We start from the raw sequence: 27,732 nt of genomic DNA, 5'->3' as shown, positions 1-27,732 counted from the left end.
TGGGGTTGTGGTGGCAGCTGCAGAGAGGTATTTGGGTGTACGAGACTTGAAGTCAGAAGTGTCCAGTCCTTTCAGGCTGTTGGCTTGAGGGATGACTAGATATATTTAAATGCCGTTTGAGCATGCTTTTGCGGCACAGTTGATAGCGCGCTAGACTTCGGGATAGAAAGTCGAGGGTTCGAGACCTGCTCCCTGCTGTTTCGTCGCAATACCTACAGGACTGAAGTAAAAGTCACCCAGTAAAATACTACTTGAGTAAAAGTCTAAAAATATTTGGTTTTAAGTATCAAAAGTAAATGGAATTGATAAAATGTACTCTCCAACACGCAGACATAATTTAAAGCATTTGTGTAGGTAGGCATTAGGGATGACCATTGATGTTATCTTGTTTTGGACCAGTTTGAATTGTACCAGTTTCCATTCAAAATGTAACGAGTACTTTTGGGTGTCAGGGAAAATGTATGGAGTAAAACGTACATTGTTTTATTTAGGAATGTAGTGAAGTAAAAGTTGTCAAAAATAGAAATAGTAAAGTACAGATACCACAGAAAACGACATAAGTAGTACTTTAAAGTATTTATTTTACCTTACACCACTGGGTATTTGTTTATTTTATTTTCAAGGAAAGTTTAAGGGAGTTATACTTCAGTCTAGTAGGTGGCGGTAATACATTATTTATTGGATGCCAATCGCGGTTAAACCTCATCGAAGAACAAACAGCGCAATGAGCGGAACTTCATGAAGCTCATTTCCGCCATCTGGTCCGTCCAGCAAAGCTTTCCCCAAGACAGATCAACAATGGCTGAACGAGGATACAGCTTTTCCCTCACTACTTTCAGGTAACTTAAAATAACAATATATTTCTGCGTAGCAACACAAGACGTAATCAATTAACACCTTACCATGATGCAATTTTCCGCGATAGTTGTGATCTTTCTCTTACTATATGGCCATTAAATGCACTTGAGGCAACACTTACAAGAGATGCAGTGTCACGCCGATGATAGCTAACGTTAATGCTTAGCTAACTAACGTTATCTTCCTACCGCTAACTGTTGAGTTGAAGCCACTGATGTATAGCTTGAAGCGGGTTAGTTAGCGTAAGCTAATTCATCTCCAAGATGGTTAACATGTCTAATGTAGGCTATCTAATGTTAGAATATGTGTACTGCAGTTGCTATTTTGGGTGTTAGCAAGTTAGATACAATCCCCATAGCTTCTGTGTAACGTTAACTGGCTGACGTTAGCTTGCTAACGTAAACTCACCCCATTCCGTACAAATGTGCGCAACCGCAACATTCAAACGAGGCTACAAAGAATACTAATGGGACTGTGTTGACTTCAAAATCGGGGGTGTGAACTAGGTTTCTATTCCAGCGTTGATCGACATGGTAATGGCTCTATAGTATTGGAGAAAAGTTGAAAAAACGGACCCTCCGTTACACCGGGACGTGTCATGTCCTAACGTACAGCAAGCATAAAGCAACTATTTTTGTCTTACAATCTCTCTCCACCTGGTGTTGCACTACTCTCATCCTTTAAAAACAAGAAATGGACAGTGAGGGGGGTAAGGGGGATACCTAGTCATTTTTTGCGTCGTCATTGCATGTGATCATTCTCAAAGCTGCTGTTTATTCACGGCCCTAGATTCAAATTCGACACAAACCTTCAAATAGGTATGTAATGACACATTATATTAACTCTTTATAGTGTTTTCTTTACATTTTAGAGGAGATAAGGTGATAAGTTGGACAGATCGAGTGGGGGAAAAAAGCAATTTTCCCACACATCTTGTAATATTCATGTGTAAACATAATGAATTGTAATTGGATGCATTTTACCGCCATATCATACTGTGCTATGATTGGTTAAGACCACCTAAATGGTTAGGTCATCGGCAGTTTGATCCTGGTTGGCGATACGTGAACATGCCAGTAATAGCTAGCTAATAAAGGGCTACGTTAAGAGATATCTTGTAGTAAAAGGTCTTAAAAGATGAATTTTTCTGGAGTTCCTTCACCTCGAATGGACTGGGAGTCTACAAACTTACCCGATGCATGGCGTAAGTACAAACAGCATGTAGAGCTAATCTTCACAGGTCCTCTGAAGGACAGAGGAGAAGAGGGAAAATGCAGCTACTTGCTACTCTGGATCGGTGAAAAAGGGAGAGATATTTACAACACATGAACACTTACCGAGGCTGAATCAAAGGTACTGAAAACATACAACGATCGTTTTGAAGCATATGTTGTGCCGAAGACCAATACGATTTTCGCTAGGTACAAATTCCATGAGAAAGTACAGGGAGCTAGCGAGTCTTTTGAACAGTTTGTGACAGAGCTGCGTCTGCTTGTGAAAGACTGTGATTACGCAAACAAGGATGAGATGGTCAGGGACCGTATTGTATTTGGAATACACTCACCGCGAGTGAGAGAGAAACTTTTGAATGTTGGGTCTGAGGTAACGCTGGACAAAGCTATCGACATAGCCAGATCTCACAAGCTAGCACAGGCTCAGATGAAAACCATTTTGCGCGGTAGCACGAGCGCATCATGTGAACAAGCAGTGCAAGCAGTCAGGCAGACCTCAAAGCACACCTCCGGTGCACAGAGAGTGCGTTTTAGAACGGAGAGAGACATAACTCCAAAACAGAGCGACACAGACTCAAAATGCCACAAAACATGTGGATATTGTGGATACAAAGTGCATGGCGAACAAGGAAATTGCCAAGCTAAATGCAAACAGTGTACTAAATGTGGAAAATTGAATCACTTTGCAAAAGTGTGCAGAGCTTACCGTGGAAAAACAGTACACACAGTGAGTGAAGATGAAATGTCAATCAAAGAGTCAAACGCTGATGAACTGTTTATTGATTCAGTGACACAGAAAAGTGAAATATCAGAGACAGAGCAAGCCTTTGCTGACATTGAGATAGGAACACAAGGCACAAAGCTAAAGTTCAAACTAGACACTGGTGGACAAGTAAACATTATTCCTCTGAATAAGTGCCACAGCTTGACATCTGAGTGCGAGCTACAGCCCACCACGCGCAGACTGACTGGTTATGATGGTGAACAGCATCCAGTAAAAGGCACATGCACTTTCAAATGCAAATACAAGGAAAGTGACATGATGTTGGACTTTTACGTTGTTGACACGAGAGCACCTGCAGTGCTAGGTCTTAAAGCATGTTTAGACATGGACCTCATCAAGCTAGTTTTATCAGTGACAGCACCAGTAGAGACAGACAATTTACTGGAGGAGTTTGCTGATGTTTTTACAGGAATAGGATTATTCCCAGGAGAATGTACCATTCACCTTGACCCAGACGCAACCCCTGTGGTCTACCCACCGAGAAAGATTCCCTTTGCTCTCCGTGCCCATCTGAAGAAAGAGTTGGAGAGCATGGAGCAATCTGACATAGTCACCAAGGTTACAGAACTGACTGACTGGGTAAAGGCGTTAGTGGTGGTGGAGAAACCACGCACAAGCAAGCTCCGAGTATGTCTCGACTCAAGAGACTTGAACACGGCTATCAAACCCCCATTATCCTTTACCGACGCTAGATGGCATCACACACAAGCTAGCGGGAGCACACTACTTCAGTGTCATGGACGCTAGATCAGGCTACTGGGCTATCAAGCTCACAGAAGAGTCATCTAAGCTCACAACATTCAACACACCGTTTGGACGCTACATGTTCCGTCACCTGCCTTTTGGGATTATCTCAGCCCAAGACAAGTTTCAGTGAAAGATTGACGAAGTGTACGAAGGCCTCGACGGAATTGTGGCCATTGTGGACGACATCCTTGTCTATGGTCGAACCAAAGAGGAGCACGACCGAAACCTCCGCGCAATGCTGCAAAGGTCCCGTGAGAGAGGAGTCCGGCTCAACCCCCACATGGGCATGGAAAAGTGCAAACCGAGAGCACGGGACATTTTGTTTTGGCCCGGAATGTGCAAACAAATAGAGGACATTGTTGGTAAATGCGCCATATGTCTTGAACGACGCCCCTCAAACACCAAAGAGCCAATGTTACCTCACTGTATCCCAGACTGACCCTGGCAGGTCGTGGCCACTGATCTGTTCAGCTGGAACAACGAGGACTACATCGTAACAGTGGACTACTACAGCAGATACTTCGAACTCGACAAGCTTCACAGCACCACATCTGCAGCTGTGGTACACAATCTGAAAGCAGCCTTTGCCAGGCATGGCATTGTAGAGACTTTAATATCTGACAATGGGCCCTGTTACAAATCAAATGAGTTTGAACCCTTCACAAAAGCATGGGAGTTCACACATGTCACCACAAGCCCACATTACCCTCAAAGTAATGGCCTTGCTGAAAAATCAGTGCAGATTGCTAAATCACTCATGGACAAAGCAAAAGCAGACTAGAGACCCCTACCTCAGTCTCCTTGAATACCGCAACACTCCAGTTGACAACTTCAAATCCCCGGGCCCAGCTATTTATGAGCCGCAGACTTCGCTCAAACCTTCCCAGCACCAACCAGCAGCTGCAACCTGAGGTCGTCAGCCACAAGGAAATGCATGGAAAACGTGCATAGAGACAACAACAAAAGTGATACTACGACAGGTCAGCTAGACCACTGCCACCACTGATCGACGGAGAGTCAGTTAAAATCCAGGAGCATGGCCTCTGGAAGCCAGCAGTCGTCATCCAGCCAGCTGACACTGAACGTTCATATCACGTCCGCACCGCAGAAGGAGCGGTGTACCGCCGCAATCGTCGTCACCTACTGAATCAAATCAAATGTATTTATATAGCCCTTCGTACATCAGCTGATATCTCAAAGTGCTGTACAGAAACCCAGCCTAAAACCCCAAACGGCAAGCAATGCAGGTGGAGAAGCACGGTGGCTAGGAAAAACTCCCTAGAAAGGCCAAAACCTAGGAAGAAACCTAGAGAGGAACCAGGCTATGTGGGGTGGCCAGTCCTCTTCTGGCTGTGCCGGGTGGAGATTATAACAGAACATGGCCAAGATGTTCAAATGTTCATAAATGACCAGCATGGTCGAATAATCATAAGGCAGAACAGTTGAAACTGGAGCAGCAGCACGGCCAGGTGGACTGGGGACAGCAAGGAGTCATCATGTCAGGTAGTCCTGAGGCATGGTCCTAGGGCTCAGGTCCTCCTCCGAGAGAGAATTAGAGCACACTTAAATTCACACAGGACACCGACTAGGACAGGAGAAGTACTCCAGATATAACAAACTGACCCTAGCCCCCCGACACATAAACTACTACAGCATAAATACTGGAGGCTGAGACAGGAGGAACACAAAAGAACAACTCACTGATGAGATGAACTGTTCCCCTGAAAGAGAACTTGATGGACTAAACACACACACACAACATACACCATACTTACCTGCAACACCACAAGAACTGTTGACTGACACAGAAGCATGCTCAGCATCATATTGCACAAGGTCAGGAAGAGAGGTCAAGCCCAGAGCTGTCCTAGACCTGTGAAATGTCAAAGGGTGTAGGCGGATCGCTGCCCTAAAAGAGTTCCAGACTGTAAACGTGTTATTGAAAGTTCACTTGAAATGCTTTGGTATTGTATTTGTTTGAAATGTTAAGATGTTATTTCTACAGTGAAAGCTGAGTTGCTGAGAATTCCTTGTTTGAAAAGTAACAGTATGTTGGATTATTGTTTCAGTCTGTTGATTCAGTTGGTGTAGAATGCAATATAAATGGTTACTTACCTTGAGTTCAAACTATAGAGCATGTATTCAAAAGAATCCCGTAGAATTCCAAAACAAGACATCTCCGTCTCACTATCACGCATTAGTTTCGCTTCCCCACTCTGCATTTTTAAAAAGACCCGACGGGGCTCATTGTGTGCTTGAATAATGCAGAAACGGGCAGTGTTTAGGTCATGTAAATGATTATGTTGGAAAGGGGAGAAATTGTGCTTTACAATGGTATTAACATCACAATTGATCTGGAAGTATTACGTTTTGGGGGCACTAAAATGTGGGCAATTGTACGGACGTTACATAGACACAACTATTCGGGTTTTGACTACACAGCTAACTAGTTAGTGAGATATTTAGCTAGTTAAGTTAAATGGTTGTAACTAAGATTGAATACCTTCCCTTTTTCCAACAGCCCCTCTGGGAAACTGGTCCAAATTGAATATGCCCTGGCAGCTGTAGCCGCAGGTGCTCCCGCTGTGGGAATCAAAGGTAAGTACCTAGCTAGTAAAAACAGCAGTTTGATGCAGGTAGTTTACATCCACCCTGTCTATTAATTCGTGTAACACTTTTAAAGCCACTTTGATACCGAAGTGACTTTTTCGTAGCAGTTTAGTGAAAGTGTCCCCTGTTTATTCAGTGTTTCATTCATCACTACCCACCCAATTAAACACATCAACAGGGTTGTACAAGTCACTACTCAACATCACCTTCTTAAGTAGCCTAATGAGAGCTGATTCCAAGCATTGCATTTTCATGTATTTTTATTCCCCTTCCAGCCTCAAATGGAGTTGTCTTGGCAACAGAAAAGAAACAGAAGTCCATCCTGTACGACGAGACTAGTGTTCACAAAGTGGAGCCCATAACCAAACACATCGGCATGGTGTACAGTGGCATGGGACCTGACTACAGGTAATGAGACCTCCTGCTTAATGGAATTTAACTTCAACATAACATGTACTATTCGTATGACACTCCCTAGGCACTCAAGTATACTGGCCACTTCATAGGCACATTGTTGTTTTTCATAGAATAGGCCTATTTGTAAGATGTATGATCTCTTGGTGTACATGATCAAATAAGGTAAATAAACAAAGTGAACTAAAGCTACAGTCCTTGACTGTATTGAGAACTCAGAGAGATGCTTTTTGTTGTGTTGACAGGGTGCTGCTCCGGAGAGCCAGGAAGTTGGCCCAGCAGTACTTCCTGGTGTACCAGGAGCCCATCCCCACAGCTCAGCTTGTTCAGAGGGTGGCCTCTGTCATGCAGGAATACACACAATCAGGGTATGGAGTAGGTTAGAAGTCAACTGTTTATTCAATGTTTGTTTTCAGACTGTTGAATAAGAATTGTAGAAAAACTATATTAAAGCCCAATTATGATAAGTGTACCATATTAGGTATTAGATAGTTAAACTACAAACATTTTACATTATGTTGTAGTTTACCAATAAAATGGGCTGGTGGTGTCTTAGACATACTTGGTATTCATATTCCTAAAGATAAATGAACTTACCCCAACCAATTTCAATAGAAAGTTAGCAAAAATAGATAAGATTCTATAACCATTTATGAAAAAATCACCTTGATTAACTCTAGTGCTATCAGATTACTTGTTTTTTAATTCATATGAGCAAAGAATATTTACATTAATATACTTTATTTGGCACTCTAAGCTAGAAAATGTAAACATACCTATTTATATAATGAATATGAGTTTGGGGGGCTGAAATTTTTCAATTTTAAAGCATTAAACCTGTAACTAAAAGCTTCACTGATACGCTTAAACCTGAACTGGTTCTCCAGTAGATTACTAAGAAAGGCTCATCCTTTATTAAAAAATGATTTATTTTGCCTTTAGGTAACTTCTCATTTTCGATTATTTGAAAATGAAACTGTTCAAAGTCGCTGTTTTTAAACAAGCCATACAAAGTTAATTTCAATTTTATTCTCCAGAAAGACAGAACAAATATAATTGTTAAACTGAAATATACTGATAAGCTTCTTTATGGAATACATTTTTATTAATGATATTATGAATAGGAATGGTGGAGTTATGTCATGTGCAGCTATGGAAAATATATGAGAATGTTTGCTCAATCCAAAGTTAAAACCAACTGATTGAAGCATTACTGTGAAAAATGGAGGAGGAAAGTAGAAGAGGGAGAAGGTAGGGAACTTTTTGGTCTGCCATATATCAAAGACAAATTGGCTGAAAAAGATAGTCATACGGTGGCTTGCGAAGGTATTCACCCCCTTGGCATTTTTACTATTTTGTTGCCTTACAACCTGGAATTAAAATAGATTTTGGGGGGGGTTTGTATCATTTGATTTACACAACATGCCTATTTTTTTTTATTGTGTAACAAACAAGAAATAAGACAAAAAACAACAACTTGAGTGTGCATAACTCTTTCCCCCCCCACCCCAAGTCAATACTTTGTAGAGCTAACTTTTGCAGCAATTACATCTGCAAGTCTCTTTGGGTATGTCTCTATAAGTTTGGCACATCTAGCCACTGGGATTTTTGCCCATTCTTCAAGGCAAAACTGCCCCAGCTCCTTCAAGTTGGATGGGTTCTGCTGGTGTACAGCAATTTTTAAGTCATACCACAGATTCTCAATTGGATTGAGGTCTGGGCTTTGACTAGGCAATTCCAAGACGTTTAAACGTGTTCCCTTAAACCACTCAAGTGTTGCTTTAGCAGTATGCTTAGGATCATTGTCCTGCTGGAAGGTGAACCTCCGTCCCAGTCTCAAATCTCTGAAAGACTGAAACAGGTTTCCCTCAAGAATTTCACTGTATTTAGTGCCATCCATCATTCCTTCAATTCTGACCAGTTTCCCAGTCATTGCTGATGGAAAAACATACCCACAGCATGATGCTGCCACCACCATGCTTCACTGTGGGGATGGTGTTCTCAAGGTGATGAGAGGTGTTGGGTTTGTGCCAGACATAGTGTTGTTCTTGATGGCCAAAAAGCTACATTTTAGTCTCATCTAACCAGAGTACCTTCTTCCATATGTTTGGGGAGTCTCCCACATGCCTTTTGGCAAACACCGAATGTGTTTGCTTATTTTATTCTTCTTTAAGCAATTGCTTTTTCTGGCCACTCTTCAGTAAAGCCCAGCTCTGTGTACGGCTTAAAGTGGTCATATGGACAGATACTCCGATCTCTGCTGTGGAGCTTTGCAGCTCCTTCAGGGTTATCTTTGGTCTCTTTGTTGCCTCTCTGATTAATGCCCTCCCTGCCTGGTCTGTGAGTTTTGGTGGGCGGCCCTCTCTTGGCAGGTTTGTTGTGCTGCCATATTCTTTTAGTAATGGATGTAATAGTGCTCTGTAGGATGTTCAAAGTTTTGGATATTTTTTTTATAAACCAACCCTAATCTGTACGTCTCCACAACTTTGTCCCTGACCTGTTTGGAGAGTTCCTTGGTCTTCATGGTGCACCTTACTTAGTGGTGTTGCAGACTCTAGGGCCTTTCAGAACAGCTGTGAAGTCGGAAGTTTACATACACTTAGGGTTGGAGTCATTAAAACTAGTTTTTCAACCACTCCACAAATTTCTTGTTAATAAACTACAGTTTTGGCAAGTCATCTTTGTGCATGACACAAGTAATTTTTCCAACAATTGTTTACAGACAGATGATTACACTTATAATTCACTGTTATCACAATTCCAGTGTGTCAGAAGTTTACATACACTAAGTTGACTGGGCCTTTAAACAGCTTGGGAAATTCCAGAAAATTATGTCATGGCTTAAGAAGCTTCTGATAGGCTAATTGACATAATTTGAGTCAATTGGAAGTGTACCTGTGGATGTACTTCAAGGCCCACCTTCAAACTCAGTGCCTCTTTGCTTGACACCATGGGAAAATCAAAAGAAATCAGCCAAGACCTCAGAAAATAAATAGTTGACCTCCACAAGTCTGGTTCGTCCTTGGGAGCAATTTCCAAATGCCTGAAGGAACCACGATCATCTGTACGAACAATAGTACGCAAGTATAAACACCATGGGACCACGCAGCCGTCATACCGCTCAGGAAGGAGACGCGTTCTGTTTCTTAGAGATGAACGTACATTGGTGCGAAAAGTACAAATCAATCCCAAAGCAACAGCAAAGGACCTTGAAGATGCTGGAGGAAACAGGTACAAAAATATCTATATCCACTGTAAAACGAGTCGTATATTGACATAACCTGAAAGGCCGCTCAGCAAGGAAGAAGTCACTACTCCAACACCGCCATCAAAAAGCCAGACTACATTTTGCAACTGCACATGGGGACAAAGATTGTACTTTTTGGAGAAACATCCTCTGGTCTGATGGAACAAAAATAGAACTGTTTGGCCATAATGACCATTGTTATGTTTGGAGGAAAAAGGGGGAAGCTTGCAAGCCAAAGAACACCATCCCAACCGTGAAGCACGTTGTGGGGGTGCCCTGCTGCAGGAGGGCCGTGAGCACTTCGCAAAAAATATGGCATCATGAGGCAGGAAAATAATGTGGATATATTGAAGCAACATCTCAAGACATCAGTTAAAGCTTGGTCGCAAATGGGTATTCCAAATGGACAATTTTCCCAAGCATGCTTCCAAAGTTGTGGCAAAATGGCTTAAGGACAACAAAGTCAAGGGATTTGAGAGGCCATCACAAAGTCCTGACCTCAATCCTATAGAAATTTTGTGGGCAGAACTGGAAAGGCGTGCGTGAGCAAGGAGGCCTACAAACCTGACTCAGTTACACCAGCTCTGTCAGGAGGAATGGGCCAAAATTCACCCAACTTATTGTGGGAAGCTTGTGGAAGGCTACCGAAAACGTTTGACCCAAGTTAAAGAATTTAAAGGCAATGCTACCAAATACTAATTGAGTATGTAAACTTCTGACCCACTGAGAATGTGATGAAAGAAATAAAAGCTGAAATTAATCATTCTCTCTACTATTATTCTGACATTTCACATTCTTAAAATAAAGTAGTGATCCTAACTGACCTAAGACCGAATTTTTACTCAGATTAAATGTCAGAAATTGTGAAACTGAGTTTAAATGTATTTGGCTAAGGTGCATGTAAACTTCTGACTTCAACTATATGTATGTATGAATACAGTACCATTCAAAAGTTTGGACACACCTACTCATTCCAGGGTTTTTCTTAATTTTTACTCATTTCTACATTGTAGAATAATAGTGAAGACATCAATTCTATGAAATAACACGTATGAATTAATGTCGTAACCAAAAAAGTGTTAAACAAATCAAATATATTTTATATTTTTCAAAGTAGCGCCCTTTGCCTTGACAGCTTTGCACACTCTTGGAATTCTCTTAACCAGTCTAATGAGGAATGCTTTTCCAACAGCTATTCTAATCTGATATCATTCAATTAATGTAAAATATATATATTCCCAATGAAGGCATTCGCGAGGGAGTCAATTTGTTTCATATAGGCTTAAATGTTTTGTCTATTGCTGCAGGGGTGTCCGTCCTTTCGGAGTATCCTTGCTGATCGCTGGTTGGGATGAGGACAGACCATACCTTTTCCAGTCTGATCCATCTGTAAGGGCTCGTTATCACATTTTGCTATCTGAACATGTTTACCTTCTGTATTTCTTGTGAGATTATGATGACATCATGGTTTGATTTCTCTACACAGGGAGCATATTTCGCCTGGAAAGCAACTGCTATGGGGAAGAATTACGTCAATGGTAAAACATTCCTTGAGAAAAGGTATTTCAATCTATTTCTCCCCCAGTCCAATTGGCACCATACTCACAACAGTTGAGGTTAAACTGCAGCTGTTAGTAACCCTTTGTATACATTTGAGGTAAATTGAATGTCTTGCTCAGATACAATGAGGACCTGGAACTGGAGGATGCCATTCACACAGCTATCTTGACTTTGAAGGTGAGTTACTCTCTTGAAAGCCTCTCCTGCTGGGCTTCTATGCGTTGATGTCTGATGTCAGACACACGTTTATTAAGAGACCAGCCTCTTGTGATCTTCTTGCATTTGGGTCATGAGCAGAATCCTGAATGCTATATTTTATTCACAGGAAAGCTTTGAGGGTCAGATGACCGAAGACAATATTGAAGTGGGGATCTGCAATGAAGCCGGCTTCAGGCGACTGTCACCCGCAGAAGTGAAAGACTACTTGGCGGCTATCGCTTAAAACAAATGTGACTTGTGTTAGTGTGATTTGATTGTTTATCTTTGGTTATTGCAAAAATAAATTGACTCTACTGTATTTTCAACACAACAGCAATTATTTGTTTGTATTCCAGTCCCTCCCTTCTGACAAGCTCAGTAACTTTCAATAAATTCCAGAAAGTAAAGAAGCTATCATGTCTTTATTTTACATCTATAACTTGAGCTTCTCACAAAATAAACATTTCACACAATAGACAAAATACACTACATGGCCTTTTCAAAAATCTCATTACTAAATTATGGGCATTCATATTTTTGGTATTTTATTAGGATCCCCATTAGCGGTTGCAAAAGCCCTTCCTGGGGTCCACATGAAACATAATACAGAACATCATTAGACAAGTTGTCATTGAACTGTTCTTATCTCAGCAAAAACATAAATGTCCTCCCGCTGTCAACTTTATTTTCAGCAAACTTAACACGTAAATATTTGTATGAACATATCAAGATTCAACAACTGAGACAAACTAAACAAGTTCCACAGACATGTGACTAACAGAACTGGAATGATGTGTCCCTGAACAAAGGGGGGGATCAAAATAAAAAATAACAGTATCTGGTGTGGCGACCAGCTGCATTAAGTACTGCAGTGCATCTCATGGACCACCAGATTTACCAGTTCTTGCTGTGAGATGTTACCCCACTCTTACACCAAAGCACCTGCAAGTTCCTGGACATTTCTGGAGGTAATGGCCCTAGCCCTCACCCTCTGATCCAACAGGTCTTAGACGTGTTCAATGTGATTGAGATTTGGGATCTTCGCTGGCCATGGCAGAACACTGACATTCCTGTCTTGCAGGAAATCACGCACAGAACGAGCAGTATGGCTGGTGGCATTGTCATGCTGGAGGGTCATGTCAGGATGAGCCTGCAGGAAGGGTACCACATGAGGGAGGAGGATGTCTTCCCTGTAATGCACAGTGTTGAGATTGCCTGCAATGACAAGCTCAGTCCGATGATGCTGTGAAACACCGCCCTAGACCATGACGGACCCTCCACCTCCAAATCGATCCCGCTCCAGAGTACAGGCCTCGGTGTAACGCTCATTCCTTCGACGAAAAGCATTAAACATTTATGGCAATTTAGCTAGCTAGCTTGCACTTGCTAGTTAATTTGTCCTGGGATATAAACATTGAGTTGTTTTACCTGAAGTGCACAAGGTCCTCTACTCTGACAATTAATCCGCACATAAAACGGTCAACCGAATCATTTCTAGTCATCTCTCCTCCTTCCAGGCTTTTTCATCTTTTAATTTGTATGGTGATTGGCATCTAAACTTTCATATTATTACCACGACGACCAGCAACACCGTTCATCTTTCAATCACCCACGTGGGTATAACCAATTAGGAGATGGCACGTGGGTACCTGCTTCTATAAACCAATGAGGAGATGGGAGAGGCAGGACTTGCAGTTCGATCTGCATCAGAAATAGAACTGATTTATACAGTGCCTTGCGAAAGTATTCGGCCCCCTTGAACTTTGCGACCTTTTGCCACATTTCAGGCTTCAAACATAAAGATATAAAACTGTATTTTTTTGTGAAGAATCAACAACAAGTGGGACACAATCATGAAGTGGAACGACATTTATTGGATATTTCAAACTTTTTTAACAAATCAAAAACTGAAAAATTGGGCGTGCAAAGTTATTCAGCCCCTTTACTTTCAGTGCAGCAAACTCTCTCCAGAAGTTCAGTGAGGATCTCTGAATGATCCAATGTTGACCTAAATGACTAATGATGATAAATACAATCCACCTGTGTGTAATCAAGTCTCCGTATAAATGCACCTGCACTGTGATAGTCTCAGAGGTCTGTTAAAAGCGCAGAGAGCATCATGAAGAACAAGGAACACACCAGGCAGGTCCGAGATACTGTTGTGAAGAAGTTTAAAGCCGGATTTGGATACAAAAAGATTTCCCAAGCTTTAAACATCCCAAGGAGCACTGTGCAAGCGATAATATTGAAATGGAAGGAGTATCAGACCACTGCAAATCTACCAAGACCTGGCCGTCCCTCTAAACTTTCAGCTCATACAAGGAGAAGACTGATCAGAGATGCAGCCAAGAGGCCCATGATCACTCTGGATGAACTGCAGAGATCTACAGCTGAGGTGGGAGACTCTGTCCATAGGACAACAATCAGTCGTATATTGCACAAATCTGGCCTTTATGGAAGAGTGGCAAGAAGATTTCTTAAAGATATCCATAAAAAGTGTTGTTTAAAGTTTGCCACAAGCCACCTGGGAGACACACCAAACATGTGGAAGAAGATGCTCTGGTCAGATGAAACCAAAATTGAACTTTTTGCAACAATGCAAAACGTTATGTTTGGCGTAAAAGCAACACAGCTGAACACACCATCCCCACTGTCAAACATGGTGGTGGCAGCATCATGGTTTGGGCCTGCTTTTCTTCAGCAGGGACAGGGAAGATGGTTAAAATTGATGGGAAGATGGATGGAGCCAAATACAGGACCATTCTGGAAGAAAACCTGATGGAGTCTGCAAAAGACCTGAGACTGGGACGGAGATTTGTCTTCCAACAAGACAATGATCCAAAACATAAAGCAAAATCTACAATGGAATGGTTCAAAAATAAACATATCCAGGTGTTAGAATGGCCAAGTCAAAGTCCAGACCTGAATCCAATCGAGAATCTGTGGAAAGAACGGAAAACTGCTGTTCACAAATGCTCTCCATCCAACCTCACTGAGCTCGAGCTGTTTTGCAAGGAGGAATGGGAAAACATTTCAGTCTCTCGATGTGCAAAACTGATAGAGACATACCCCAAGCGACTTACAGCTGTAATCGCAGTAAAAGGTGGCGCTACAAAGTATTAACTTAAGGGGGCTGAATAATTTTGCACGCCCAATTTTTCAGTTTTTGATTTGTTAAAAAAGTTTGAAATATCCAATAAATGTCGTTCCACTTCATGATTGTGTCCCACTTGTTGTTGATTCTTCACAAAAAAATACAGTTTTATATCTTTATGTTTGAAGCCTGAAATGTGGCAAAAGGTCGCAAAGTTCAAGGGGGCCGAATACTTTCGCAAGGCACTGTATTTTAGCCCTTGGCAATGCAGACGCTTGTTGGCACGCGGGAGCAGTGTGGGTGCAATTATTGAATAATATAGATTTCTACATTTATTTTGGTGTACTCAGCCTTTAAGGCACATTCATGCAGATGAGCAGGGACCCTGAGCATCTTTCTTTTGGTGTTTTTCAGAATCAGTAGAAAGGCCTCTTTAGTGTCCTAAATTTTCTGAACTGTGACCTTAATTGCCTACCGTCTGTAAGCTGTTAGTGTCTTAACGACCGTTCCACAGGTGCATGTTCATTAATTGTTTATGGTTCATTGAACAAGCATGGGAAACAGTGTTTAAACCCTTTACAATGAAGATCTGTGAAGTTAATTTGTAAAAATCTAAATATCTTTGAAAGACAGGGTCCTGAAAAGGGGACTTTTCTTTTTTTGATGAGTTTACATACATCATAGAATTGGTCACCCCTTTGCTGCTATAACATCCACTCTCTGGGATTGCTTTCCACTAGATGTTGGAACATTGCTGCGGGGACTTGCTTCCATTAGTGAGGTTGGGCACTGATGTTGGGCGATTAAGCCTGGCTCGCAGTCTGGGATGAATTGGAATGCAAAGGCGTTCCTTGGTTGAGGTCAGGGAACTGTGCAGGCCAGTCAAGTTCTTCCACACTGATCTCGACAAACCATTTCTGTATGGACCTCACTTTTGCACCCTAAACTGTTGCCACAAAGTTGGAAGCACAGAATCGTCATCACTCCAGAAAACACATTTCCAGAGTGGTGCCGAGCTTTACACCACTCCAGCCGACGCTTGGCATTGTGCATGGTGATCTTCGGCTTGTGTGTGGCTGCTGGCCATGGAAAACAATTTCATGAAGGTCACGATGAACAGTTCTTGTGCTGACGTTGCTTCCAGAGGCAGTTTGGAACTCGGTAGTGAGTGTTACAATCGAGGACAGACAATTTTTATGCCTTTTCGGCTTTTCGTGGGCCCGTTCCGTGAACTTGTGTGGCCTACTACTTCACGGCTGAGCTATTGTTGCTCCTAGACGTTTCCACTTCACAATAACAGCACTTAGTTGACCAGGGCAGAATTTTGACCAACTGACTTGTTGGAAACGTGGCATCCTAAGATGGTGCCATGTTGAAAGTCACTGAGCTCTTCAGTACAGGCCATTCTACTGCAGAGGTTTGTCTGCTTGCATGGCTGTGAGCTAACTTTTATACACCAGTAAGCAACTAAATGGCTGAATCCACTAATTTGAATGCGTGTCCACATACTTTTGACCATGTAGTGCATATTAATTGCTTGAAATTACATTAGGATGGATACATTGTAAAACTGTCGTCTCCGAACACAGTTTTTGTTGCTTCATTAAAATGGATTGTTTAAGACCCTGATCAGTCTGAAAGGCTTCTTTAGTGTAAATATGAAAATAACAGGAGAAAGGTAGGACAGTATCCAGGTCATAAATAAAGCTTTGTTCCTGCTGATTCTGATGTAGTAGAATAACGTGATAATCCTACAGAGAATGATGAATCTTATATAGCGACCATTGTAATAGTTGACAGTTAACACACATTGCCATTTGGCCTTTTGATCAATCTAAAATGTCTATTTCACAATGCTAAAAGGGCAAAGGTGGCTTCATCCGGTTTTCTAATTCTGGATTTCTATATCCGTGTGTTAATGAAAGCCAAGGGACTTGATGACAGTGCCTACCCAAACAACAGGTTAATCTCCATGACTGGACTTCTATTTCCACATAGGGATCTGAGAGGAATGGAAATTCATAAGAGTGAATGGTTATAGATTCACATTTCACAATCACTAGGCAATTTGTTGACCTAGCAACAACTCACCATTCTTTCATTTGATATAAAGACTGCATACACATCGTCCAAAGGTGTTTTGAATCTTGATGTGTACACATAGTTTCCAAACATTTTCCTCACTGAAAAAGCAAGATTTTTTAAATGTAATTAATGCCCCCATTGTGTGTATTTTGCTTAATGTTGATCATGCATGCATTGCTGACATTTATTAGTAGCAGCTTGTGTAAACGCATTCATCCCCGAATGGAGTTATGTTGGCATACTTTAAGGAAACGTGTTCTGTATGCATATCTTCCCAGCAATTACAACAGACTGACGCTACAAAACAATTGCATTTAAAAACCTCAGACAACGAGCAGTCGATTTTGCGCCAGTCGAAATATTTTGGTGTAACATTAAGTGTCCGGCCGAGGACGAGAGTCATCTGTACATTTCGCCCGACTTTGACGTCGCCACATCGTTCATGCTACACATGTTTTTGTCGGTAGGGGGGGACATCACATTGCAAAATGTGAACTTGTCCCTTATCCATTTCCAGAATTTGTTTAAATTGGCTTCTTGGCGTTCATAGCCATGGTTATCAACTGTACCGCGGAAGTGGAACGTAAATCACAGAAAAAACATGTTATTGTGGCAGCTGCAGAGAAGTACTTGGGTGTACGAGATTTTACTGCAAGATGTAGATGTTTTGAACAATAGTGTCTTAGCCCCATCTTGCCTGGCAGCCTGGGAGGACAAGTAGTGGAATAGTGGTGAAAAATCTTTAAAAAAAAAATGTTATGTCAAATGTATGATAAAAATGAATGACCGTTTATTGTGACGTGTAGCAATATTGATGTTACTCATATTGATGTTACACAGGAAACAGAAACCAATTGTTACTTACAGTCTTCATGTACTTGATGTGGTGGTTAACAACATGCATAGTAAAGTTTGCGTAACTATATATCTTTCTTTCGTGACTACAACACAAAGCATATTGAAACATGGTGGGAGTGCCACTTAAACGAACCTGGATCTCATTTATGTAAAGGAAGAATACATTCCAGGCAGCAGTTTGGAAAAGTGTCACATTTACGAGCTAGTCATCGCGCCGAACATCAACGCTAGCTGGCTATCGTGAGTGACTGCTAAAAGCTAACTGGCTATTGGACACAAGCAGATTTGTGAGTAGCTAACATTCCATTTTACAACTAAATCTCCATGGAAAATGCCTTGGAATCTCTGGGAAAAATAGACTTTGATGATTGGAATGTAGCACTTACCTGGAAAGGATGGAAAGAGGAATTCAATTTGTACACAGCTCTTACAATGAGAGAAAAACCTGATGACTACAAAGTGAAGCTAGTGTATTATCTCATTGGAGAAAAAGGCAGAAATGTGTGAGACACTGTGTGGGCAGTACAAAAGACAGTCTCTTTGCTGAGGAAGTAATTGCAGCAATGGATGCATTTTGTGTTCCCAAGAAAAATTAAACAGTTGAGAGATTTTTTTCATGCGCAGTGGCCACCTGCAACTTTGGAGTAATCACAGACTCTTATCAGGGACAGGATTGTGTCACACTTAAGAGAGAGCTTACTCAGAGACTGATCTCAGTTTGGAGAAATACATACAGATTGGAAGAGCTGCAGAACTGTCCAGACAGAGCTAAAGTCATAAATGTGCAGGGCCCTGTAGCATTGCATGCAGTAACACAGACAGAGGGAGAGGAGACCCAGAGGGACAGAGCATTATACCATGCAGATACTGTGGATGGACACATGAGAGAGAAAAAATAAATCATGCCCTGCATATGGACAAAAATGTAAATCCCGTGGAAAAAAACTATCACTACTCGACAGTTTGCAAAAGTGTAGGGACCAGCAATGGAAAATGCGTCAGCTTACTCAGAGCGGTGAGGATACATCACACTAGGGCCAAAGTCAGAGAGCATCAAAATAATAAAGGAGAAAGCCACAGACCCCAATGCAGCTCTTTTTGCAACCATGCTGGTCAACAAAACAGTCAGATTTCAGCTAGATTGTGGTGCTAGTTGTAATGTTATCCCTGCAAACCTTCCAAAACACAGCCACCTAGAGCCCTGCAGTCAGGTATTGGTGATCTATAACAAGAGTACTCTGACACCACTGGGGAAGTGCACACTTAAAGTGACCAATCCACGCAATAAGAACCTACAGAATTGAGTTCATCGTTGTCAACAAAGTGCACAGGCCCATTCTAGGCAGTAAGGCCATCCAGGCAATGAAGTTGATTACTGTGCAGCATCACAATATCTGGCCATCGAGAAAACAACAGGATCCTGGACTAAAGAGCAAATAAAGTACGCAGATGTATTCCAGGGAGACTGATGCTTACCCGGCAAACTAAAGTTGGAAGTGGATGAGCAAGTGGAGCCTGTCCAGCTGCCAAAGAGAAGAGTGCCAGAGTACTATATAAACCAATCAAAGAGGAGCTTGTGGAGAAAAGAAGGATGATAAAAGCAGTTGAAAAAAAGCACAGATTGGATTAGCAGCCTGATCGTAGTGCAGAAACCGTCCGGAAAACTAAGAGTGCGTATTGATCCAAAACCTCTCAAGGCGCTCAAGAGGAGCCATTACCCACTTCCCACTATTGAAGACGTGCTGCCAGACCTGAACAGAGCACGTGTGTTCTCTGTTTGTGATGTAAAAACTGATTTTGGCATGTGGAACTGGACGAGGAATCGAACCACGTTCTCTGCTCCGATGGGATGCTAAAGGTGGCTGCGCATACCGATGGGAATCAGTCAAACCCAGAGATCTTTCAGAGGAAGTTGAACCAGGCAATGGAAGGTCTTCCAGGAGTTAAAATCATTGCATATGACATCCTGATTGTGGGAAAAGAATAAAACAATGAAGCAGCGACTCTGGACCATGACAAGAACCGTAATGCTCCTGGACAGATGAATGAAGGTCAATATCAAGCTGAATCCGGAGAAGCTGCAGCTCAGGCTGAAGGAAGCGCCCTACATTGGCCACCTGCTAACAGAGGGGTTGAAAGCGGACCCAGGGAAAGTGACAGCCATCAGACAGATGCATAGACCTACAGATGTGCAGGGGGTGCAGCGCTTCCTGGGCAAGGTAAACTACCTAGCCAAGTTCTGCAGCCTACGCCACGGAGCTCTGCGAGCCACTACGACAGCTAACACAAAAGGACTCACTATGGAAGTGGTCAGAGAGACATAATCTGGATTTCAAGAAAATAAGGGATACTATTGCACAGACCCCTGTGCTGAAATACAACCCAACAGAGCAGATTGTACTACAGTGTGATGCTTCAAAATGTGGGTTAGGAGCAGCCATGATGCAGGGTGACAAATTATCATGGTTATCAGTATTATCGTGGTATTGTTAAAATGTGCTGGACATGTCTAAAAAGTACTGATAAACACACTGAAATCATTTCACCAAGTTTTGTATTGAAAAACAACAAATTAAATTAGCAGCACTATGCACTTTTTGTGTGCATAAACATTAAAATAATAACATTAAAGATGGCACCATGTGGCCATGAGAGTTATAAGTTCCCCTAGTGCAGGTTTAAATGAACACAACTGTAAATGTGCATATAAAAGCAACACAAGTAAAGCAATGTGCAATTAACAATACAACCATATGTAAACACATCCAATGTGCAGGTGTTGACATTAAAATAACAACACGAAATATGTAAACAAATCAAATGAACAGCACTGATTGTATGTCCGTTCTCTCCTTCATAAGGAAATAAGGTGCTGCTGGCCTAACATCCTGTATGTATGCATATTTACTTTGTCCGGTTTAAGTAGTGATCTGTGAGGGGAGACAATGTGCCCGCTGGCACTGAACACTCTGATGGCATGCTGGTTGCTGGGATGCACAAAATCTTTCTGGCAACCCTGGCAAGGTGAGGCTGCTCTGATGCATGGCCCCTCCACCACACCAGTGAATCCTCTTCTGCTGGAATGGGTGGCAGAGACAGGTAGACCTTGATCTCTTCTTTCACTCTGTCTTCTGGGGTGGTCGGAATCTGACCCTCTTCACCTCTCTGCTGACTTGTTGAGGTAATCTTTCTCAGCAACCCAGCCAGGCCTTTCCCCTCCGATGCCGCTGTGGGGGTGGTGGAGGTGCTGTTGGTGCTTTGTGGTTCATCCCTGACTTGTGCAGCTGCCAGCTTCAAGGCTTCCTGGACACAGCTGTCAGTGTCAACTTTTGCAGCCTCAGGCTCATCTGAAAAGTTCATTTTGAAGCAGGGGTCAATGAAACAAGCCATGTGCATGACTCTCTTCGCCTTCTCTGTGTATCTGTTAAGGTCTTATCTCATTACACTTTTTATCTCCTTGGTCAGGGATGGCTCTGTATCCTTTTCCACCAGTACATCACGGGTGATGTGGTCCAGGACAGGCTTGATGGCTGTCCTCGTGTCTCTGAGGCAAGTGCATCTGTAAACTTGCTCAGAGGTTCAAGGAGTTGGCACAGTTACTCCATGACACTTATGTCAGCATCCTTGTGCATCAGATGCCATGTTCCTCTTTCTCCAGCCAGTGTCACACAGACTGGCTGCTGTTGGCTGAGGAAACGCTCAAGCATCTTGTGTGTAGATCCCCATCGAGTCACCACATCATGGATCAGAGCCTACTGTGGAATGTTATGGGCAGCTTGCTTTTCTCTCAGTTTTCTCCTTCTCTTCCAGCTCTGTGAGAAGCCTTGGACCAGATGACAGCAGGCCTTGACTGCTGTGTCAACTCTGTGAATTTTCAGAGCCTTTGAGATGGCCAGGTTCAAATTATGGCCAAAGCACCCAAGCCACAGATCTGGGAACTCTTCAAATGCCTTGATCATGTTTGTTGCGTTGTCTGTGGTTATGCAGACCAGGTCTTTCTGGTTGATCCCCCACTCTTCCAGCATATTCTCAAAAAACTCTGATGTTGTGAGCTGAGTGATCTTCTGGGAAGAACTGTGTTTCCAGGCAGTTTGATTCCAGTAGCCAGTCTGGGGTGAGGTAATGGATAGTGAAGCTGATGTATGGTTGACCACCCCTGCTTTCACTGGTCCAGAGGTCAGTAGTTGCAGCAAACCATGTGCCTTTGAGCCAAACTTTTCCAACGTCAGCTTTAACCTGGTTGTACAGGTTTGGGATTTCAGTCTTGTAAAATAATGTTGGTGATGGAACTTTGTAGTGAGGCACGGCAACCTTCATCAGCCTCAGAAAGCCAGGCCTCTCAACAATTTGAAATGGCATTATGTCCTTTGTAATGTATTATGAAAGGGTTGCACTGAGGTCTTGAGCATTTTTTGATGTGGGCGCATAAGCAGCCTTTCTTTAAAATGCTTGAGTGTCTGTGTCACAACTGTAGATGAGGAGGGACCAGTAAGCATCACTGGGTTTGTCTGCTGCACGCCCACTCTGTAAACAAGAGAACAGGAAATGTATTATTATTATTAGTGTTACATTATAATTATTCACACACAAACACACACACACAGTCTATCTTCTGTGTTGCATGAGTATATGCAATGACCCCATGCACAATTTGCATAAATACAAATGAGTCTTAAGAAGACTGATAGTAATTGCAATGATCCCAACAATTTATATAAATACAGGAGTCTTGTATAGGACTCTAGTGTTTCTCCTGTTGCAACACTTTTACAACCACTTCGACGACTGCCGGATTTTAAATTAACTAAATATGTTGATTGGGTGACTAAACTAGATAGCGTGTTATCGTGTGCAATGGGAGAATAGAGTCTGCAGACACACGACGCATACAGCAGCAGAACAAGTGTAGTGTTTTTACAAGAGTAGGTAACACTGAAAGCTTCAGTTTACATTATTGACAAGCTATTAGCAAGTTAGACAGACAAACCATGACATTTTCCCCCATTCCGAAGTCCCCACATCATGCATTGAGCTAAAAGTTAACTTACCTTGCATTCGCTATAAAGTTATGGGTGGTGGTCACGAAGATGACTCAAGAGATTTGAAGTGTTGCCCCCTTTGGTCCTCTTAGAAGGCTGAAAAATCTCCCGAGCACTGTCGCTGCCTTCCCCCATGTTTTCACACAAAACAAAACCCACATTGCATGCTGCGCCTGCGTCAGACTATTGCTAACTTTGGTTGATGCTGGACAGTATTTACCATGAGTTTTTCTATCTGTGGTAATCAAACACGGTTTTAATGATAATAAACATTTGAAACGGTAATACTAACTGTTGGGAATTTTACAGCGGTTTATCATGAAACCGGTAACTGTTTCATCCCTACTCCAAAACTACGAGGTCAGTCTCCGACACGTTCCTGGAAAACATTTGGTGCTGGCCGACACCCTGAGCAGGGCGTACCTCACACAGAACAAGAAAACAAAGGCCCTGTGGAGGTTGAAGTGGAATCAATCAACATGATACACTACCTGCCTGTGTCAAGCGAGAGACTAAAGGCCATCCAGAGAGCCACTGAGCTGAACCGGGAGCCCCAGACACTGAAAAATGTGATCTTGCAGTGGTGGCCTAAAGTGAAAGAACATGTACCCTTGGAAGTAGCCATGTATTTTCACAACAGAGATGAGCTGAGTGTGCAAAATGTAGTTATCATTGTGCCTGCTGTCCTCGGGTGAGAGATAATTATAACGGCTGTTGGAAGGAGTGGAGGAGCAAGGTGCAGCGTGGTACATGTTCATCTTTATTATTTGAACTGAACACTGATTAACAAAAAACCAACGAAGAGAACGAACGAAACAGTTCGGTTTGGTGCAGAAAGACACAAAACAGAAAACAACTACCCACAAAACCCATGTGGGAAAAAGCTACCAAAGTATCAAATCAAATCAAATCAAATTTTATTTGTCACATACACATGGTTAGCAGATGTTAATGTGAGTGTAGCGAAATGCTTGTGCTTCTAGTTCCGACAATGCAGTAATAACAAGTAATCTAACTAACAATTCCAAAACTACTGTCTTGTACACAGTGTAAGGGGATAAAGAATATGTACATAAGGATATATGAATGAGTGATGGTACAGAGCAGCATAGGCAAGATACAGTAGATGGTATCGAGTACAGTATGTACAAATGAGATGAGTATGTAAACAAAGTGGCATAGTTTAAAGTGGCTAGTGATACATGTATTACATAAGGATACAGTCGATGATATAGAGTACAGTATATACGTATGCATATGAGATGAATAATGTAGGGTAAGTAACATTATATAAGGTAGCATTGTTTAAAGTGGCTAGTGATATATTTACATCATTTCCCATCAATTCCCATTATTAAAGTGGCTGGAGTTGAGTCAGTGTCAGTGTGTTGGCAGCAGCCACTCAGTGTTAGTGGTGGCTGTTTAACAGTCTGATGGCCTTGAGATAGAAGCTGTTTTTCAGTCTCTCGGTCCCAGCTTTGATGCACCTGTACTGACCTCGCCTTCTGGATGATAGCGGGGTGAACAGGCAGTGGCTCGGGTGGTTGATGTCCTTGATGATCTTTATGGCCTTCCTGTGACATCGGGTGGTGTAGGTGTCCTGGAGGGCAGGTAGTTTGCCCCCGGTGATGCGTTGTGCAGACCTCACTACCCTCTGGAGAGCCTTACGGTTGAGGGCGGTGCAGTTGCCATACCAGGCGGTGATACAGCCCGCCAGGATGCTCTCGATTGTGCATCTGTAGAAGTTTGTGAGTGCTTTTGGTGACAAGCCGAATTTCTTCAGCCTCCTGAGGTTGAAGAGGCGCTGCTGCGCCTTCTTCACGATGCTGTCTGTGTGAGTGGACCAATTCAGTTTGTCTGTGATGTGTATGCCGAGGAACTTAAAACTTGCTACCCTCTCCACTACTGTTCCATCGATGTGGATAGGGGGGTGTTCCCTCTGCTTTTTCCTGAAGTCCACAATCATCTCCTTAGTTTTCTTGACGTTGAGTGTGAGGTTATTTTCCTGACACCACACTCCGAGGGCCCTCACCTCCTCCCTGTAGGCCGTCTCGTCGTTGTTGGTAATCAAGCCTACCACTGTTGTGTCGTCCGCAAACTTGATGATTGAGTTGGAGGCGTGCGTGGCCACGCAGTCGTGGGTGAACAGGGAGTACAGGAGAGGGCTCAGAACGCACCCTTGTGGGGCCCCAGTGTTGAGGATCAGCGGGGAGGAGATGTTGTTGCCTACCCTCACCACCTGGGGGCGGCCCGTCAGGAAGTCCAGTACCCAGTTGCACAGGGCGGGGTCGAGACCCAGGGTCTCGAGCTTGATGACGAGCTTGGAGGGTACTATGGTGTTGAATGCCGAGCTGTAGTCGATGAACAGCATTCTCACATAGGTATTCCTCTTGTCCAGATGGGTTAGGGCAGTGTGCAGTGTGGTTGAGATTGCATCGTCTGTGGACCTATTTGGGCGGTAAGCAAATTGGAGTGGGTCTAGGGTGTCAGGTAGGGTGGAGGTGATATGGTCCTTGACTAGTCTCTCAAAGCACTTCATGATGACGGAAGTGAGTGCTACGGGGCGGTAGTCGTTTAGCTCAGTTACCTTAGCTTTCTTGGGAACAGGAACAATGGTGGCCCTCTTGAAGCATGTGGGAACAGCAGACTGGTATAGGGATTGATTGAATATGTTCGTAAACACACCGGCCAGCTGGTCTGCGCATGCTCTGAGGGCGCGTCTGGGGATGCCGTCTGGGCCTGCAGCCTTGCGAGGGTTAACACGTTTAAATGTCTTACTCACCTCGGCTGCAGTGAAGGAGAGACCGCATGTTTTCGTTGCAGGCCGTGTCAGTGGCACTGTATTGTCCTCAAAGCGGGCAAAAAAGTTATTTAGTCTGCCTGGGAGCAAGACATCCTGGTCCGTGACTGGGCTGGATTTCTTCCTGTAGTCCGTGATTGACTGTAGACCCTGCCACATGCCTCTTGTGTCTGAGCCGTTGAACTGAGATTCTACTTTGTCTCTGTACTGGCGCTTAGCTTGTTTGATAGCCTTGCGGAGGGAATAGCTGCACTGTTTGTACTCGGTCATGTTACCAGACACCTTGCCCTGATTAAAAGCAGTGGTTCGCGCTTTCAGTTTCACACGAATGCTGCCATCAATCCACGGTTTCTGGTTAGGGAATGTTTTAATCGTTGCTATGGGAACGACATCTTCAACGCACGTTCTAATGAACTCGCACACCGAATCAGCGTATTCGTCAATGTTGTTATCTGACGCAATACGAAACATCTCCCAGTCCACGTGATGGAATCAGTCTTGGAGTGTGGAGTCAGCTTGGTCGGACCAGCGTTGGACAGACCTCAGCGTGGGAGCCTCTTGTTTTAGTTTCTGTCTGTAGGCAGGGATCAACAAAATGGAGTCGTGGTCAGCTTTTCCGAAAGGGGGGCGGGGCAGGGCCTTATATGCGTCGCGGAAGTTAGAGTAACAATGATCCAAGGTCTTTCCACCCCTGGTTGCGCAATCGATATGCTGATAAAATTTAGGGAGTCTTGTTTTCAGATTAGCCTTGTTAAAATCCCCAGCTACAATGAATGCAGCTTCCGGATAAATTGTTTCCAGTTTGCAGAGAGTTAAATAAAGTTCGTTCAGAGCCATCGATGTGTCTGCTTGGGGGGGGATATATACGGCTGTGATTATAATCGAAGAGAATTCTCTTGGTAGATAATGCGGTCTACATTTGATTGTGAGGAATTCTAAATCAGGTGAACAGAAGGATTTGAGTTCCTGTATGTTTCTTTCATCACACCATGTCACGTTGGCCATGAGGCATACGCCCCCGCCCCTCTTCTTACCAGAAAGATGTTTGTTTCTGTCAGCGCGATGCGTGGAGAAACCCGTTGGCTGCACCGCTTCGGATACTCTCCAGTGAGCCATGTTTCAGTGAAGCAAAGGACGTTACAGTCTCTGATGTCCCTCTGGAATGCTACCCTTGCTCGGATTTCATCAACCTTGTTGTCAAGAGACTGGACATTGGCAAGAAGAATGCTAGGGAGTGGTGCACGGTGTGCCCGTCTCCGGAGTCTGACCAGAAGACCGCCTCGTTTCCCTCTCTTTCGGAGTCGTTTTTTTGGGTCGCTGCATGGAATCCACTCCGTTGTCCTGTTTGTAAGGCAGAACACAGGATCCGCGTCGCGAAAAACATATTCTTGGTCCTACTGATGGTGAGTTGACGCTGATCTTATATTCAGTAGTTCTTCTCGACTGTATGTAATGAAACCTAAGATGACCTGGGGTACTAATGTAAGAAATAACACGTAAAAAAACAAAAAACTGCATAGTTTCCTAGGAACGCGAAGCGAGGCGGCCATCTCTGCCGGCGCCGGAATGTATATGGTTCCCAATCAGAGACAATGACAGACAGCTGCCTCTGATTGAGAACCACACCCGCCAAACAACAAAGAAATACAAAACATAGAAAATGAACATAGAATGCCCACCCTAGTCACACCCTGGCCTAACCAAAATAGAGAATAAAAGCCTCTCTATGGCCAGGGCATGACAATAATGCAAAGAATCCAATCCTCACACATAGGAATCGAGAAATGTCTGAGGAGAGTTTGTGAGTGTGTCTACTGGCCAGGCATGAATGCACAGCTGAGAACATACATGGAACAATGTAGCACCTGCACTGCATGTGGTGTGAAACAGCAGCTAGTGATGCTGAGGCCGCACGAAGCACCAAAGCGTCTCAGGGAAAAAAAATAGGGATTGACCTGTTTCAGTTCAACGACAGAGACTACATAGTCACAGTTGATTACATTTCAAACTTCTGGGAAGTGGAGAACACACCATTTGTAGAACACACAGTCGAAAATGTTCATTTGAAAACTAAAGACACACTTTGCACGCTATGGGATACCTGACATCCTGTACTCAGACAATGGTCCCCAGTACTCTTCAGATGAGTTCCGAAGTTTCAGCAAGGCTTTAAACGCAAAACATTGTCTCTAGGATACCCGTTTAG

The 27,732-nt window shown here is 43.1% G+C and overlaps 1 protein-coding gene across 1 annotated transcript; it reads left to right on the top strand.

Annotated features, from left to right (window-relative positions):
• The first annotated feature begins 355 nt into the window (after positions 1 to 355).
• Positions 356 to 12,057, top strand: LOC139392244 (proteasome subunit alpha type-2-like). The gene is made up of 8 exons (XM_071140086.1): positions 356 to 839; positions 6,143 to 6,219; positions 6,507 to 6,639; positions 6,891 to 7,013; positions 11,200 to 11,281; positions 11,379 to 11,452; positions 11,572 to 11,629; positions 11,778 to 12,057. Exons 1-8 carry the CDS (start codon positions 739 to 741, stop codon positions 11,892 to 11,894), a joined length of 765 nt encoding a protein of 254 aa, XP_070996187.1. The 5' UTR covers positions 356 to 738; the 3' UTR covers positions 11,895 to 12,057.
• The last annotated feature ends 15,675 nt before the right edge of the window (positions 12,058 to 27,732 follow it).

The sequence above is a fragment of the Oncorhynchus clarkii genome, chromosome 32, assembly GCF_045791955.1.
Source record: "Oncorhynchus clarkii lewisi isolate Uvic-CL-2024 chromosome 32, UVic_Ocla_1.0, whole genome shotgun sequence".
Classification (NCBI taxonomy): domain Eukaryota; kingdom Metazoa; phylum Chordata; class Actinopteri; order Salmoniformes; family Salmonidae; genus Oncorhynchus; species Oncorhynchus clarkii.
Note: the sequence above shows the minus strand (reverse complement) of the source record. Positions and strands in the feature narration are given on the sequence as shown.